Raw genomic sequence first — 15,097 nt, 5'->3', positions numbered from 1 at the left:
TTCATTTAGTTGTTTTTCTGGGGTTTTGTCTTGTTCCTTCATCTGGTACATGGCCCTCTGCCTTTTCATCTTGTGTCTCCTTCTGTGAATGTGGTTTTTGTTCCACAGGCTGCAGGATTGTAGTTCTTCTCTCTTCTGCTGTCTGCCCTCTGGTGTATGAGGCTATCTACTTGACTTTTTTTTTTTTAATTAAACTTTTTAAAAATGTTTGAGGTCATTGTAGATTCACATGCAATTGTAAGAAATAATACAGAGATCTTGTATGCCCTTTTCCCAGTTTTCCCAAAATGTAACATCTTGTAAAGCTATAGTACAACCAGTGTATTGACCTTGATATAATCAAGGTGCAGAACCTTTTCATCACCATACAGGGTCCCTCCTGTCGTCCTTTTATAGCCATATCTACTGCCTCCCCTTCACCATCCCAGGTGCTGGCAACTGCTAATCTGTTCTCCATTGCTATAATTTTGTCATCTTAAGAATGTTATATAGATGGGATCATACAGTATGCAGCCCTTTGGAGTTACATGTTTTCACTCAGAATAATTCCCCTTAAGATTCATCCAGGTTGTTTCATGCATCAGTAGTTTGTCCCTCCTTTGACTTAAAAGAAATTTTTTAAATTGTGGTAAAGTATAAAAAAATAACAGAAAATTGACCATTTAAATTTGTGTAGAGTTTGGTGGTATTAAGTCCATTGACATCATTGTGCTACGTCACCATCATCCATCCATAGAAACCTTTGTATCTTGCAGAACTGAAACTGCCCTTTAAATAGCAACTCCCCAATTCCTCCTCCTACAGCCCCTGGCAGCCAGCCTTCCACTTTCATTTCTATGAATCTGACTACTCTTGGTACCTCATAAAGTGGAATCATACAGTATTTGTCTTTTTGTGACTAGCTTATTTCACTTAGCATATATCCTCATGGTTCAGACATGTTGTAGCATGTGTCAGAAGTCCTTCCTTTTTAAGAATGAATAATATTCCAATGTATGCTTGTACCACATTTTGTTTATCCATTCATCTGGACACTTGGTTGCTTCCACCTTTTTGCTATTGTGAGTAATGCTGCCATGAACATGGGTTTGCAAAACTCTCTTGGTGATTTCTTTTGGGTATGTACCCAGGAGGGGAATTGCTACATTATATGGTAATTCTATGTTTAATTTTTTTTAACTGAGTATATGATAGAATAATGATGGCAGCTGACATTTATGGATTCTGTCCTAAGCTGGGGGTTGCCAGGAACAGAGTCAAATTTGAGGACACTTCAAGGAGTGGGAGTGTGTGACCAGGTTGCTGGGGAGGGGCAGTTATGCAGCAACAAGCAACCCCCCCAGCATGGGCTAAGACTCAAGAGTGCTTTGTTCTGTGTCTGACCACCATATTCCCAGCTTTCAGCTAAATCGCCTCAACTTGGGTTTTCTGAAGGCAGGCACAGCTGCAAGACACAGAACAGGGGCTTGGAAAGAGGAAGCCCTGGAATCTCTCTTCTGATCAGGGACTCACATTTTCCTTGCAGCACCACACTCTTGAACTTGATGGGGGAGGGGGACTTGGCCAATCAGGGCACTGCATTCCTGACTGTGTCATTGGTTCAGGGGTAGGCACGTGACCCAGTCTGGACCAGTGAAAATCCTCTGGAGTTGCTAAGCTGATGGGAAGAGGTCTGGAACTAGGAGGCCATCTTGCCACTCAGGGCGACCTTCCTTAGAGGGAGGTCCTCTTGTGGGGGGGAGCCTGTGTTTAATTTTTTGAAGAACAGCCATACCGTGTTCCATAGCAGCTGCACCATTTTATCTTTCCACCAGCATTGTACAAGGGTTCAAATTTCTCTACATCCTTGACAACACTTGTTTCCTCTTTTTTTCTTTCTTTCTTTCTTTTTTTTTTTTGATAGTAGCCATCCTAATGCGTGTGAGGTGGTCCTCCCTTGACTTTTAAAGGACACATTTTTAAATATGACCTGTGACTACCTAATATATCACTTGTCTCTAGCTTCATTATCAAGATTTAAATTTAGTAACTCCATGAAGAAACATGGCCATTATTCTCATATTAAAGTTCAGTTTTCTTTAGTTCTTTCATTGATCCTAGTGGTTGTACCTCTAGCACCAGTGTAGTTCTGAGCACCCAGTGGTCATGCGTATAATCAGTACATATGAAGGGCTTGTATATCCCTATAGCCCAGCACAAGGCTCACTCCCATTCTGACTAAAGATATTTGTGCCTGTATGTAATTATAACCTGTTGTCCAAAAGTTCAGCCTTTAGGCTTCTTGACACTAGAATTTGAGGTTAGGTCAGGGGTAAAGAATTATTTAGATCTCCACAAGCATGTACTTTTTACCCTCAAAAAAAAATCTGTAGGAACAGTTATGGAATACAAACACAAGGGTAGTGATTATATGGTCAGGTAATACAGAGGATTTCAGATCCAGTGTGAATACATTTGGTCCAATTATAAGGTACTTCAGTAGTCTTCAAACTTTGTGGTGAAATGGAAGGATTTGCAGGATGTATTTTATTTTCCCATCCATAATTATGGGAAGATGAAATTTAAAAGTCCAAAAGTAAAGATAAAATCTGCTATGAGATTGGGAAGAGGAACAAATGGCATGTACTAGCATTTGCTAGAATTCTGAGTTTCAAATTGGTCTGTTCCTAACGGGTCTTTTATCTCCAGGGGTGTTTCTACAGAGCATGTTGTGACAGTGGTTGCTGACCAAGTTACGTGTGGTGACGCATGGCACGACTATGCACACAGATACCATAACCCAAAATAGCCAACGCAGCAGCGATGAGAGTGGCTGTCAGTAGATGGGAGAATATTGCTTGGGCTTTGTTGTCCTAACGTTACACTTGCTAGTAATGTAATGGAGTGTTAATATTAGCTTGGAGTGGTAGAGTTAATGCCTTATGGTGCTAGAAACGCAGATTGTTAAATTACATACAGACTCTAGACACATCTTATGAATGTAAATTGTTGAAAGGAAGTTAGATGTTCATGTTGCAGTTTGGACAGGTAAGGAATAGGACTTGCCCTGTGAACTACTTTTCCAGTACTATCTGGGATGACAATAAGGGAACATAATTGTGGCCTTCATGGGGTGACGATAAAGAGTATGCAAGGGCTTTGGAACCAAAAAGAACTGGATTCATTTTCTGGCTTTACCAGTTACTGTGACTTTGGGTAAAAATGTAGCCTCTCTGAACCTCAGTTTTCTGATCTGTGAAATGGGCATAAGGAAAGTACAGGGTATATAAGGGAGAAATTAAATTAAAAATATATGAGAAATTATATGTATATTTAACACCTGGAGCTACACAAATGGCAGTTGCTATCATCCATTATTTACTTATTGGTTGGAAAATAGGATTATAATGATTTAAAAAGTTGTCCAGCTATATAGCAGTCAGTAACTAAGCAGTTAGCCCACTTCTAAACTCTGTAAACCAAGAGGAAAGTTACCCATTGTAGTTTAACTTCTTGGATTAATGGGAATGCTGGAAGAAAACATTAAATATAGGAACAAATGTGCAGAGAAAGGCTTTTTCACATAGCCCAGCTGTCAGATACCTGCACAGACTGCTTATCCTGGGTGGGTGCTGAAGTATGGGGTATTTTATTACATAGAGTAACAATATGTCATTGTTGACCAAACGTGTGTTCCTGCTTCTGCACTGCTGTCCTGAGCTCTGACAGTGTGAGATTTAGGCAATGGTGGGAAAAATGGAACCCAGTCTGGCTTTTCCTGAGCCTTGCTTGCATCTTACACACTGCAGGCAGGGTGCTTGACACTGAGTACTCCTTTCAGCCTGTGCCCATAGGATGCTGCTGTTATTATCCCCTTTTCCAGTCAGGAAACTGAGGCATAGGTCAGTTAATAGGTTCCAGGACTCAACGTCCTGTTTCCAAACCCATATTCTGCTACCTGCCATAGGTAGGCTGTATTTATTTTGTCCGTATTTTATTTTCGTTTTTCACATTTTGAAGGTATATCAGAAAACCAAATAACCCTTAGTTATTATTTTGTTAATTAAATTAACAAAAACAGATCCTTGAGAATTTTGGGGGGGAGATTAGCTATTTTTAATTAAGCGGTATCTGAGGAATATTTTACCATACTACTTGGAGAACAATTACTACGGCCAGTATTTAATTAAAATACCTTGTATATATACTGTTGTTTTCCTCCAGAACTAATTTTTATTTTTTTAAAAATCAAGTATATTCTCGAATGTACTTTAGTTTAACATGAAACATGGGTTTTTTGGTCTACCAAACGAACGTACTTAGGAGGTTTGTAAGGAAGACTTTATTTTAGTATTACTACTGTCTTCACTTCCTTTTCTTGACTGAAAAAGAAAGATTTGTTTTCTTGCCTGATGTGATAAGCATGTTTTGCCAAATTTATGCACGATTAACCACTTACTATTAAAACTTTCTTCTGGAGATACCCGTATAACTGTGTATTTCCTCCCATGTCTAACTGCTTGTTTCCAAAGCTTTTAATGCTTCCTTGTCTCCTATGCCTTTATCTTTTTTGAATTTGAATTAGGTACTTCTCTGCTACCTTTCACTTGCTCTTTTTCTGTGCCATTCTTTCTCTTGCTACCCTGTCTAAACCAGGCCCTAGAGAAACAGAAAGAATACATTGGCTGCCTTAGGAGTGAGCGGGACTCGCTCAGAGAGGAGCTGGCCGAGCTGAAGGCAGCAGTGGAGACGGGAGAGGTACGTGAGCTCCCCCGCGCGCCAGGCCCTCACTGCTTTGTTCCTCCTGCCTTCCGTCCTGTCCTCTTTCCAGCCTGAATACAAAGCACAGTGTTCACTCCTCAGCCCAGATTTGGTAGGTGTGAGTCCTGTCTCTGCAGAGCTAGATTCCGTGTAGCTAGTGCTGACCAGGTGTTCCCGTGGCAGGCATGTGTTGTCGCAGGGTCAGTTGCCTCACTACCGTGTCCTCCTTCGTTGGGGGCCGTTTTTTGTCATGGTGGGTTTCTTCCTCTCCGCAGAAACATGGCTTAGTCATCATCCCCGATGGCACTCCCAACGGTGACGTCCACCAGGAGCCAGTAGTCGGAGCCATCACTGTTGTGTCTCAGGAAGCCGCTCAGGTCTTGGAGTCGGCGGGAGAAGGGCCACTGGGTAAGACACCGGCCACTGTATTGACTTGGATTAATGCCGTCCTCTTGGACTTCCAGCTTGTTCACATCCTCTCTTGGAAAAGAAAAACACATCAGGGCTGTCTGAGCCTTATCTAGATCCCTAACGGGAAGAAATCTGGGCACACTGTTTTCAGACATCCTTGACCTTGGGAAACCAGCATTGGGGTGATTGACAGGCAGTAAGTGTAACTGTAAGGCCCCTGGTTGGAAGCACTGTGGGTGTATACATGTTGCTTTTTCACTTAAATACAACCTTCTGCAAAGAGATAATCCAGCACATCCGTCCGGGGGAACCAGTGGGCTGGTCAGCAGCTTCCAGAGTACATGTAAGTTTCTTCTTCCTGGAGCATCTGGTTTTCTGTTCTGCTACTCATGCCAGGATTCTGTAGCTCTTTGCCACTACATTTCTTAAGGCAACAAACAGACAACCAAGAAGATATCAGAGGAGTGTTATTCCAGAGCAGGGCTTCTGAGCCTCTTAAGGGCTAAGCCTCTTAAATTTGACCCCTTGAGAACCTAATGACACCTGTCTCAGGAAACCACTCAGATGCCCATCTATTGCCTCCACTAAGATTCCTATTCTAGAGAAGAAGAATGGCACAAGTAGATACTATATCATCAGCTCACTTTTATATTTATAAAAATGATCTTTTTTCCTTCTTTGTCTTATTTTCATATATATGTAGGTTTCCTAGAAGAATAGATATACTATAATATAAAGGGGGGAGGGCAGCCAAAAAAACGTTTTAAGGGCACATTCTCTAACGTACAGAATTCTGGAAGTGTAACTGTCGAGAACTTTGATAAAGCAGAGGATGCTGGCAAGGTGAGTGAGAGCTGCCATGGGGAATAGACTGAGTGTACAGCCACGGGCAGCTCACATGGTTTTCTCTGCCTGATGGGAGGTGCCGAAACATTTGGCCATGACCTTGGTGGATTGTGGGGAGTGCTGGCTGGGTGTCAGGTGCTTTTGTAAAAAACTCACCTGTAGGTGTCCAAGGGGCCTATTTTAATGCATGTTGGGAAGAAGCAGCCCTCCCCTCAGGCCAGGAGCGAGCCCTAGCAATCCTACTACCAAGGCTCAGATGGCTTTTTTTTTTTTTTTAGATGTTGAGGGTAGGAGTTTATTAATTAATTTATTTATTTTTGCTGTGTCGGGTCTTCGTTTCTGTGCGAGGGCTTTCTCTAGTTGCGGCAAGCGGGGGCCACTCTTCATTGCAGTGCGCGGGCCTCTCACTATCGCGGCCTCTCCTGCCGCGGAGCACAGGCTCCAGACGCGCAGGCTCAGCAGTTGTGGCTCACGGGCCTAGTTGCTCCGCAGCATGTGGGATCCTCCCAGACCAGGGCTCGAACCCGTGTCCCCCGCATTAGCAGGCAGACTCTGAACCACTGCGCCACCAGGGAGGCCCCTCAGATGGCTCTTGACGGCCCACACCTTACAGTTGGTCCCCTTCCCTCCCCTGGCGAGCTCTGTGGGCCTCTCCTCCTTCCATCATTGTGCCCCTCTGTTTTCTTTGCTCCAGCACCCCTCTCAGGCCCATTCTTAGCCCCTGCCTGCTCTCCCATAGTTTGTTTTCTCCTGCTAAGGGCTTAAGAGCCTGTGGGAGTACCCTTGGCTTCGAGTTGTCTGTCTACTGGTAAAACTTGCAAATTTTTGAAACAAGGAAATGATCTTTGTACTTCATTTTGTCGTCAGATGGAAAATCACTGCTCTTGGGAGCAAATGTTTTATTTAGTGCCCTGATAAATATCAGTTGTGTGGAAATATGTGTTGAATAATTAAGTACTTTTCCTTTCACCATTAAAGCCTTCATGTCTTGATATTCAGAGCTATGAACTATTTATCAGATAATGTTTGCTGTTTGTGAATTTGAAGAATTATTTTAAATTGTTTATATACTACAACATTACAAAATTTTCATTTGTTTTAGATGTAAGGCTACGAAAACTTGCTGGAGAAAAGGAAGAGCTACTATCACAGGTAAAGAAAGGTGTTCTTCTCATTGGAAGGGGATGTTAATTGTAACTGACTAAATCATATGGTAAAATGTTAGCAAACTAAAATGTACACTAGAAAGAAATGTGCTTGTTTCAAACATCACTACTCAAGTAAGGGTTGAAGGATAAAAAGATAATTCATCTTTGTTGTCTCCTGTTCTTTTAAAAAAAAAATTACAGGACACGAAGTTTAAGGAGTCAAATAGTTCTAAAAGCCTGTTCTGAAGACAGAAGTGCCCTGCCCTGCCCTCTCCCCGCCTCCAGCCCCGACCATCCCGTTTGGTTCCTTTAGCTGATTCTTGTGTGCACCGCCCTTGTATGCTTCTATATAACATGCTTATGTTGCTTCGTGATTGTTTTGTTTAAGGCTGCTCTGTTGACATCCCTCTATGGGACGTAAGGATTTATCTTTCCTTCATCCCCTCTCCCTACCACACGCATGTATACTTTCCATCCCCACATCCTCCTAATAAAGGAGCAGGGAGATTCCAGTCTGTTTACGTTATCAGGACTCTGTAAACACTGCTCACAGTGGAGCCATGGAGCATTCTAGGATTCATCTCCTTCACAACTCCTTAGTTCGCCTGAAGTTAGTATTGTGGTTTTTCTTGTCATTTGCTTGGTTTCCTATGTATTTGTTACTAATCTAGCTGCGGACTCTCCAATAGTCGTTTCAGTCCACTCTTGGTGTTTTCAGATGCATCAAGTATTCCCTCAGTTCCATCTCTTTTGGTTCTTGGTGCATCTGACTCACCCCTTGTGAACTTAGAGGCTCGCTCCCCCAGGACAGAGACGTGACCACCTTTCACCATCATCTAGAGTTTCCTTTGCCTGTGCTCCAGGCTCGAGCAGCATCTTATGCCTCCCTCCTTCTGTGTCCATTCTCTTATTCTGGTACATCCCCCAGTAGCTTCCTGAGGAAAGAGTTTTGGGGCTGTAAATTTTTCTTAACTTTGCAGGACTGAAATGTCTCCATTTTGTCCTCTTACTTGATTAACAGTTTGATGGGGGTATAGAATTCCTCATAGTAATCATTTTCATTCTTTTTTTTTTAACTTCTTTATTGGAGTATAACTGCTTTACAATGGTGTGTTAGTTTCTGCTTTATAACAAAGTGAATCAGCTATACATATACATATATCCCCATATCTCCTCCCTCTTGTGTCTCCCTCCCATCCTCCCTATCCCACCCCTCTAGGTGGTCACAAAGCACCGAGCTGATCTCCCTGTGCTATGCGGCTGCTTCCCACTAGCTATCTATTTTACATTTGGTAGTGTATATATGTCAGTGCTACTCTCTCACTTCATCCCAGCTTACCCTTCCCCCTCCCAGTGTCCTCAGATCCATTCTCTACATCTGCATCTTTATTCCTGTCCTGCCCCTAGGTTCTTCAGAACTTTTTTTTTTTTTTAAATAAATTGCTTCATTGTCTTCTGGCCTCCTGCACGGCTATTGAGAATTTCAAGGACATTTTGATTTTTGATCTTTTGTCTGTGACCCGTTTTTCCCTCTCCGGCAGCTTGTACCATACTCTCCTTTCTCCCTAGGGTTCTGAGATTTCAGTGATGTGGTTTGGAGTTTTGCGTGAATGCATTTATTGTGTGTGCTTCTCCAGGCACATGTAGCTGCATAGGTATAGGCATGGAGTGGGTAGAGAGATTTTACCAGGTGAGCATAATAGGGCAGAGGAAGTGAGGGCTTGTGCGAGAGTGATGATGATGGACATGGAGATTAAACTGGGTAAGGAGGTTTGAGGGAAATCCAGGAAGACATCAAGGCACAGCAGAGAGAAGATGGAAAACAGTGGACTATAGGTGCCAGTGGGGTTGAAGGATTTTTGGAGTTGGGTCCAGAGAGAATGAGCTGGAAAGATCAAGAGTAGTGGTTAGAGAGAAGATACATGGAACTGAATTCAGTAGGGACTGCTGTTGTCTAGTGGTGAGATCTAGTATATGACGGTGGGAGCGAGAGGCTGAGGGCAAGGTGGGATAGGTGGCAAGATCCTTGCTCCAGAAACTAGAGATCCGTTGTAGGAGAGATCCTACTTAGATGTATTTTGAATTTGCCAACAATTAAGGCAGGAGTAGCATGGAGAGCATGTGAGTTAGGAGCTAAAATGGTGACGAAAGAGTGGGGAGATGGCAATGATGAGGGGGGGGTTAGTACTTATAATCTGAAGCGATGCGATTAGGAACTGCATTAGGAATTCAGGGAGGCTAAAGGGAGAAGAGTTTGTAACAGCAAGGAACGCAAGAAGAAACCTGATCCATTCTCAGGCTCAGTGAGAGGAGGGCTGAAAGGACAGCCAGGCTGCAGAGGAAGCAGGCCCCTCAGGGGAGGGCAGGTCTCTATTAGAGCACGGATGGGGTAATGGGGATGCACAGAGAGGGGGGAGGATAGTCCAGAGGGTGCAGTGCAAGAGTATCAGGCTTTGGGAAAGGTGAGGAGATGAAGACAGAGTAGGGCTTGCACCGGGCCTTTTGGGAAGGAGTGCAGGAAAAGGGAGGACAAGCCTTTTCGAGGTGGACATTGAATAGGAATGATGGGGATGATGAGATTAGTCCTGGTTGACCCGAGGCAGATAGTGATGTCGTGGTTGAAAGGGCAGAGTTGTCTGGGAAGCACAGATTTAGTCCCAGTGCCCAGCTCACCCTTTCTCCATCAGGGGAGGGGCAGACCTGGTCCGAGTGCTGAGCTTTCCCTTTGACCCCTGTGGATGGAGCCGAGGACAGCAGGGAAGCCACCTGGAACTCTGAGCACGCAGACTCACCTTTGACCCCTGATGATGAAGGACGCAGGAGGCGCGGGGATGCTTGGTCTTGGTCTGGAGGTGGCCCCCTGTAGGAGAGGGCAGACTTGCTCTGATTTGTGCTCCTTCCTGGATCTCTGATGATAAGAGTTGTAGGCATTTGGAGAAACACTTCGATTTCTGATTTGGGGGTGGTGAGGGGGATTAGACCTCGGGACAGATATTCTTATTGTTTCTCTCCTGTTTTTCCATCCCTTTTCGTCTCATTTGTTCTGCTTTCTAAAAGATATTCTCAACTTTATCTTCTCATTTTTATTGAGTTTCTATTTCTGCAGTCATTTCAAGGATGCAGATATTTTCACTTATCTCAGAGGGTATTGATAGGCTGGTTGGTTTGCTTCCTGATTCTTTTTTTCTATCTGCATAGTTTGTTTCCTTCCAGATGTTCTTTTATGTATATTTAGTTGGTCTTCAGTTTAAAAGTAGAGGACTAAAATGCTGGTGGGCAGCTCTAAGCTTGTGGGTAGGGCTCGTCCAAGTTTCTGTGAAGCTTGATGTGGCTGGGTGTCTTATTGGGAACCTTAGATGTGGTTATGTTGGTCTTTTATTTTAGGCTAGTCAGAGAGTTCTAAAGAGAGAGATCCCCGTCCTGTAAAGAGAGAGATCCCGTCCTGTGCCTGAGCTACAGTCCTAGCTGGGTGTGCAGTTTGGGAACTGAGGGTGGACCAGAGGCCTCAGCATGCAGTTCATTTCTGTCCGTCTAATCTTATTTTCCACATGTGAGACCCTTGTCTCCAACTGGGCCTTCTTTTTTCCCAACCCAAAGTCCCTCCTAATTTTATTTTTTAGTTTATTTTGTAAATTAAAAAAAAAACCTTTATTAGGTTATAACTGGCATAAAGTAAGCTGCACATACTTAAAGTGTACAGATGTACATACCTATATTAGTTTCCAAGGGCCGCCATAACAAAGCACCACAAACCAGGTGGCGTAGAAGAACAGAATGTCCTCTCACCTCACAGTCTGGAGGTGAGAAGCCCTGTGTCAGCAGTGTGGGTTCCTTCTGAGGCCTGTGACGGGAAGTCAGTTCCAGGCCTCTCTTCTAGCTTCTGGCATTTTGCTGGCCATCTTTGGGGTCCCTTGGCTTGTAGATGACATTCTCTGTGTTAGCACATCTTCCCTCTGTGCCTGTCTCTTCATGTGGCATTCTTCTTATAAAGACACCAGTCATACTGGACTAGGGCCCCACCCTATTCCAGTGTAACTTCATCTCAACTAAGTGCCTCTACAGTGACTGTTTCCAAATAAGGTCAAATTCTGAGGTACTGGGGCTTAGGACTGCAAAATAAAAATTTGGGGGGGACAGTTTAACTCACAGCAATACCTGTGAAACCATCACCACAATCAAGATGGTGAAAATATCCATAACTTCGCCAAAGTTCCTGTGTCCCTTTGTAAACCTTCCTTCCCCTCCCAGCTCCCTCCCTCTGTCGAGGCAACTGCTGATCTGCTTTTTGTCCCTTCAGTTTGCATTTTCTGGAGTTTTTCACACAGCATATACTCAGTTTGAGATTTACCTTGTTGCTGCACGTATTAGTAGTAGGTTCCCTTCTTTGGCTAAGTAGTAATTCCATTGTATAAATCGACCGCAATTTACTTATCCTTCTCTTGATGGACATTTCAGTTGTTTCTTGTTTTGGGCTATTAATGAATAAGCTGCTATGAATGGCCTTTATTTTGGGTAAAATAAGGTAGATTATGTAGCCGAACTCAAAAATATATTTCCAGTTATTTCTGTGTACATTTTTTCTAAATAAGAATATTTAACCTAACTCTAAATAAGAAACTTCTAACTGCCCATGAATTTTCCATTTTTAATAAAAAATAACAAAAAGAAACCCCTAAGATGTACTTTTCCACAGACCTACACAAATAATAAAATACGGCTGTTTTAACTGGGACACCTGGTCCTGGGGCTTGCTCCTTTTGATAATTAGTTCGTACCTCTTCTCCAGCACCTGACCACAGCGTACCCCATGGCAGGCACTCCAGGAAACAGTTTCTGAATTATTTGTGGCCTTATTCTAAGATGTGGCCACCAGGACAAGCACCTGTTTCATATGAGACTGGATCTCACGGATAAGCCTTTACTTCCTCTTCAGATTAGAAAACTGAAGCTGCAGTTGGAGGAGGAACGGCAGAAGTGCTCCAGGAGCGATGGCACAGCAGGTGACCTGGCGGGCCTGCAGAACGGCTCAGACCTGCAGCTCATCGAAATGCAGAGTAAGGCTGGGCCCGGGCCGCCACTGACCTGCGTGGGGGTGTCCGGGGCGTGGTTGTGAGCAGGCTGTTAGAGCCTGTGGTTCTGAAGACTGGTTAGTTCTCAGCTGGACTAGAAAAGCCATTCTGGGCAGTCATGGAACTGAAGAGGTTTCTACGAGGCTGTGTGCTTCCTGGGGTGACAAGGCCTGAGAGGTAATGCTCCCCCCGCTCCTTGGCAAAGTGATTTCTAGAACATTTTGCAAATAGTGACATCATGACACTATCCTTTTCCACATCCCTGGGTCATCTGTAAGCACCCTTCCTAATGACATGTTTCTCTATGGAATTTATCTTAGATAACTGGAGGGGGATATTTGGAACTAACTCACACTACCCTGGAGTAGTTTCAGAATTTTCCCAGAAGTAGTCTTGTTAACCCAAATTAATCTTTATTAGATGGAATTTAAACCAAGGCCACAAAGTAAGCCTCCTCAGTTTACCCAAATTATTTCAGTTTTTCTGCCTTTCTACTTTTGACCCCATATTATTTTAAAGTGCCTACGGTATTCACAGTAATCCCCACAGCGGGGAGATTTTAGCAGCCATTCATATACAGTTAGATAATGTATAATCACACAGGGGAGACTCTAGTTTTCCAATTTGAATAAGGCTTTTCTGATAACTTATTTTAAAATATTGGTTATTCCATGGCCCTTTCATCTAAGTATTCTGAGTTAGGCCAAACAGACAAGCCTTTTTGGACCAGGCTTATTAAAACTAACTTATTACTACTAACTTTTGAGGTTAGTGTAATTTCCTCTATTGGATATCAGTTGGAACCCTTGTGATATAGTTCCTGATAAATATTTTGTTCTAGAAATACCAATTTGGCGTGGAGGGTAGATGAAAAGAGGGGCATAACAAAAGGTAGGCTGACTAGTTAGGACGTTGTGATAGTGACCAAAACAGTCCAGTGGCCGCCAACAGTCTTAGAGAGAGGGCAGTGCACAGATTTGGAAGAGTTTGGCCTAAAACAGCAAATTCAAAAGGAATCTTATTGAGGAGGAATGGGTGTGCACTGATGTGTGACATCTTCCCAGAGCAGGCACCACGACGGAGCTGGTGTCTGTGGCAGGCAGGGCAAGTGACCGGGGTGGGGCTGTGACCCAGGTGAGCAGAGCAGGGCCGGGCTGGGCTGGGCTGGGCCTGGCACGTAGCGACAGAAGCAGGCAGCTCCCCTGCGCCGGAGGCCGGGACAGGAACCTGGTGACTCTCAGTTCTGGACAGCTGTCTTGGCTGTAAGCATGGTGTTTAGGGATGGAATTTCAGAACATGCATGAAATAAATGGCTGAGACCAGGGATTTATACTTTTGAAAACAGGAAGGAATGAGTGGTTTGGTGAGAAGGAAGCAGCACATTTTGATAATAAGTTGCTGGAGTTAAGAATTAAAAAACAATATCCTAAAGCTTCAGTTTTAGGCCCAGAAATGGGAGTAAGTTCTCTTTCGCTACCAGAGATGGCTTTTGGGGAGAGGCTTTTATAACCACATTACTTTTAGGGTGACAGTAATTACCCAATTAGAAAAACCTTTTGCATTAAAGATTATGTAGGTAGTTTTAACCTTAATTTTATGGAAAAGTAGAAAAGTTCTTAAGTAGGGTAGATTTGGTTTATCTCCTGCAAGCCTTATGATATGATTCCTATTACAATGTAATTAGTTCAAAGTGACTTTTGTTAAATTTGGATTGCTGGAATTTTTCTCCCCCAGCATTTCTAAACTTCTCATTTTAAATGGTTTGCTTCTTAGGTCAGATATACAGCTAATGATTTATAGCTCTATCCTTAACACATTATCACAACATATTACTGAAAAGCATTTATTTCAGTAAATATTAAGTGTACATTACGTGCAAAGCACTTGGCTAGAAACAGAGGTAGCTTCAAGAAGCCAAAACAGGGCCCCTGTCCTTACATACCTATATAATGTTAGGAAAGCATGATGTCATAAGAGTCCAAAAAAATGCAACAAAGGAAGGAGAAGCTAGAGTTACTAAGGAGAGTCATGAAGGAGGTGAAAATTTAGCAGGACCTTGAGCAGGACCTTAAAGGTTGGTTAGACTTAGATCAGAGGTGGGGAGAAAAGGGCACTTGGGCCGTGGGGGGAGCAGGATTCCTGGGGAGATGGGAAGGTGCAGGGCTGGGGGCAGGGAAGCAGAGTGGGGGGGCCGGTCCCGTGGGCACAGAGGCTCCCTGGGCCATGGGGCTGCAGGTAAGGTTGGCAGGGGCCCTGCTGCGCTGACAGGGCTCCTTGCTTATTAAACCTCTACCTGCACACATCATGGCGTGAAAAGAGAATTTTCTTCTAAAATGCTGTTGCAGCGTGCTAGAGCTTCTTATAGCATAGATGCGCCAGAAACTGCGCTGCAGGAGATACCGCAGTTGCCTGTGTGCATTTGTGCTTTGTCTTCTTCCTCTGCACGGTCCTCTCCTGTGCTGCAGGGGGCCTCACTGCCTCACGTTCACACCTTCACCTCTGTGAGATGGTTTATTATTCTCTTCTGTTCTAGGAGATGCCAACAGACAAATTAGTGAATACAAGTTTAAGCTTTCAAAAGCAGAACAGGATATAACCACCTTGGAGCAAAGTGTAAGTCCTTCTTGTGTATGGTACCAAGTGATTTATGTCCCTTTTACAACACATCTGCTTCCTGCATCTCAGTGGTTAACCCCATGAATGCCTAGGTTTTTTGAGCTGCCTTTGCAGTTGAATCTCTATAAAAGCTCTAAAGTGGAAAAGCCAGCAGAGAACACCTGACAGGGCATTTCAGCCTTTTTTATGAATGGATGAGACTGAAGCTATAATTCTGTTTCTTGTAGCTATTTCAAGAGCCTTCAAGACAATTGTAATTTATAACAT

General features: G+C 43.6%; 1 protein-coding gene across 8 annotated transcripts in view; it reads left to right on the top strand.

The window, feature by feature from the left end:
* Window positions 1-15,097, top strand: part of LRRFIP2 (LRR binding FLII interacting protein 2) — a 97,403-nt gene that overhangs the window by 81,171 nt on the left and 1,135 nt on the right. For 6 of the 8 annotated variants that reach the window (XM_079712931.1, XM_079712930.1, XM_079712929.1 and 3 more), the window contains 5 exons: window positions 4,636-4,737; window positions 5,016-5,148; window positions 7,100-7,149; window positions 12,079-12,199; window positions 14,748-14,827. In XM_079712931.1, the coding sequence (XP_079569057.1) occupies window positions 4,636-4,737; window positions 5,016-5,148; window positions 7,100-7,149; window positions 12,079-12,199; window positions 14,748-14,827 (486 nt within the window). The remainder of the gene's footprint in view (window positions 1-4,635; window positions 4,738-5,015; window positions 5,149-7,099; window positions 7,150-12,078; window positions 12,200-14,747; window positions 14,828-15,097) is intronic. The other 2 variants (XM_079712933.1, XM_079712932.1) reach the window with 1 other exon arrangement.

This window comes from Hyperoodon ampullatus (genome assembly GCF_949752795.1).
Source record: "Hyperoodon ampullatus genome assembly, chromosome: 10".
Classification (NCBI taxonomy): domain Eukaryota; kingdom Metazoa; phylum Chordata; class Mammalia; order Artiodactyla; family Ziphiidae; genus Hyperoodon; species Hyperoodon ampullatus.
Note: the sequence above shows the minus strand (reverse complement) of the source record. Positions and strands in the feature narration are given on the sequence as shown.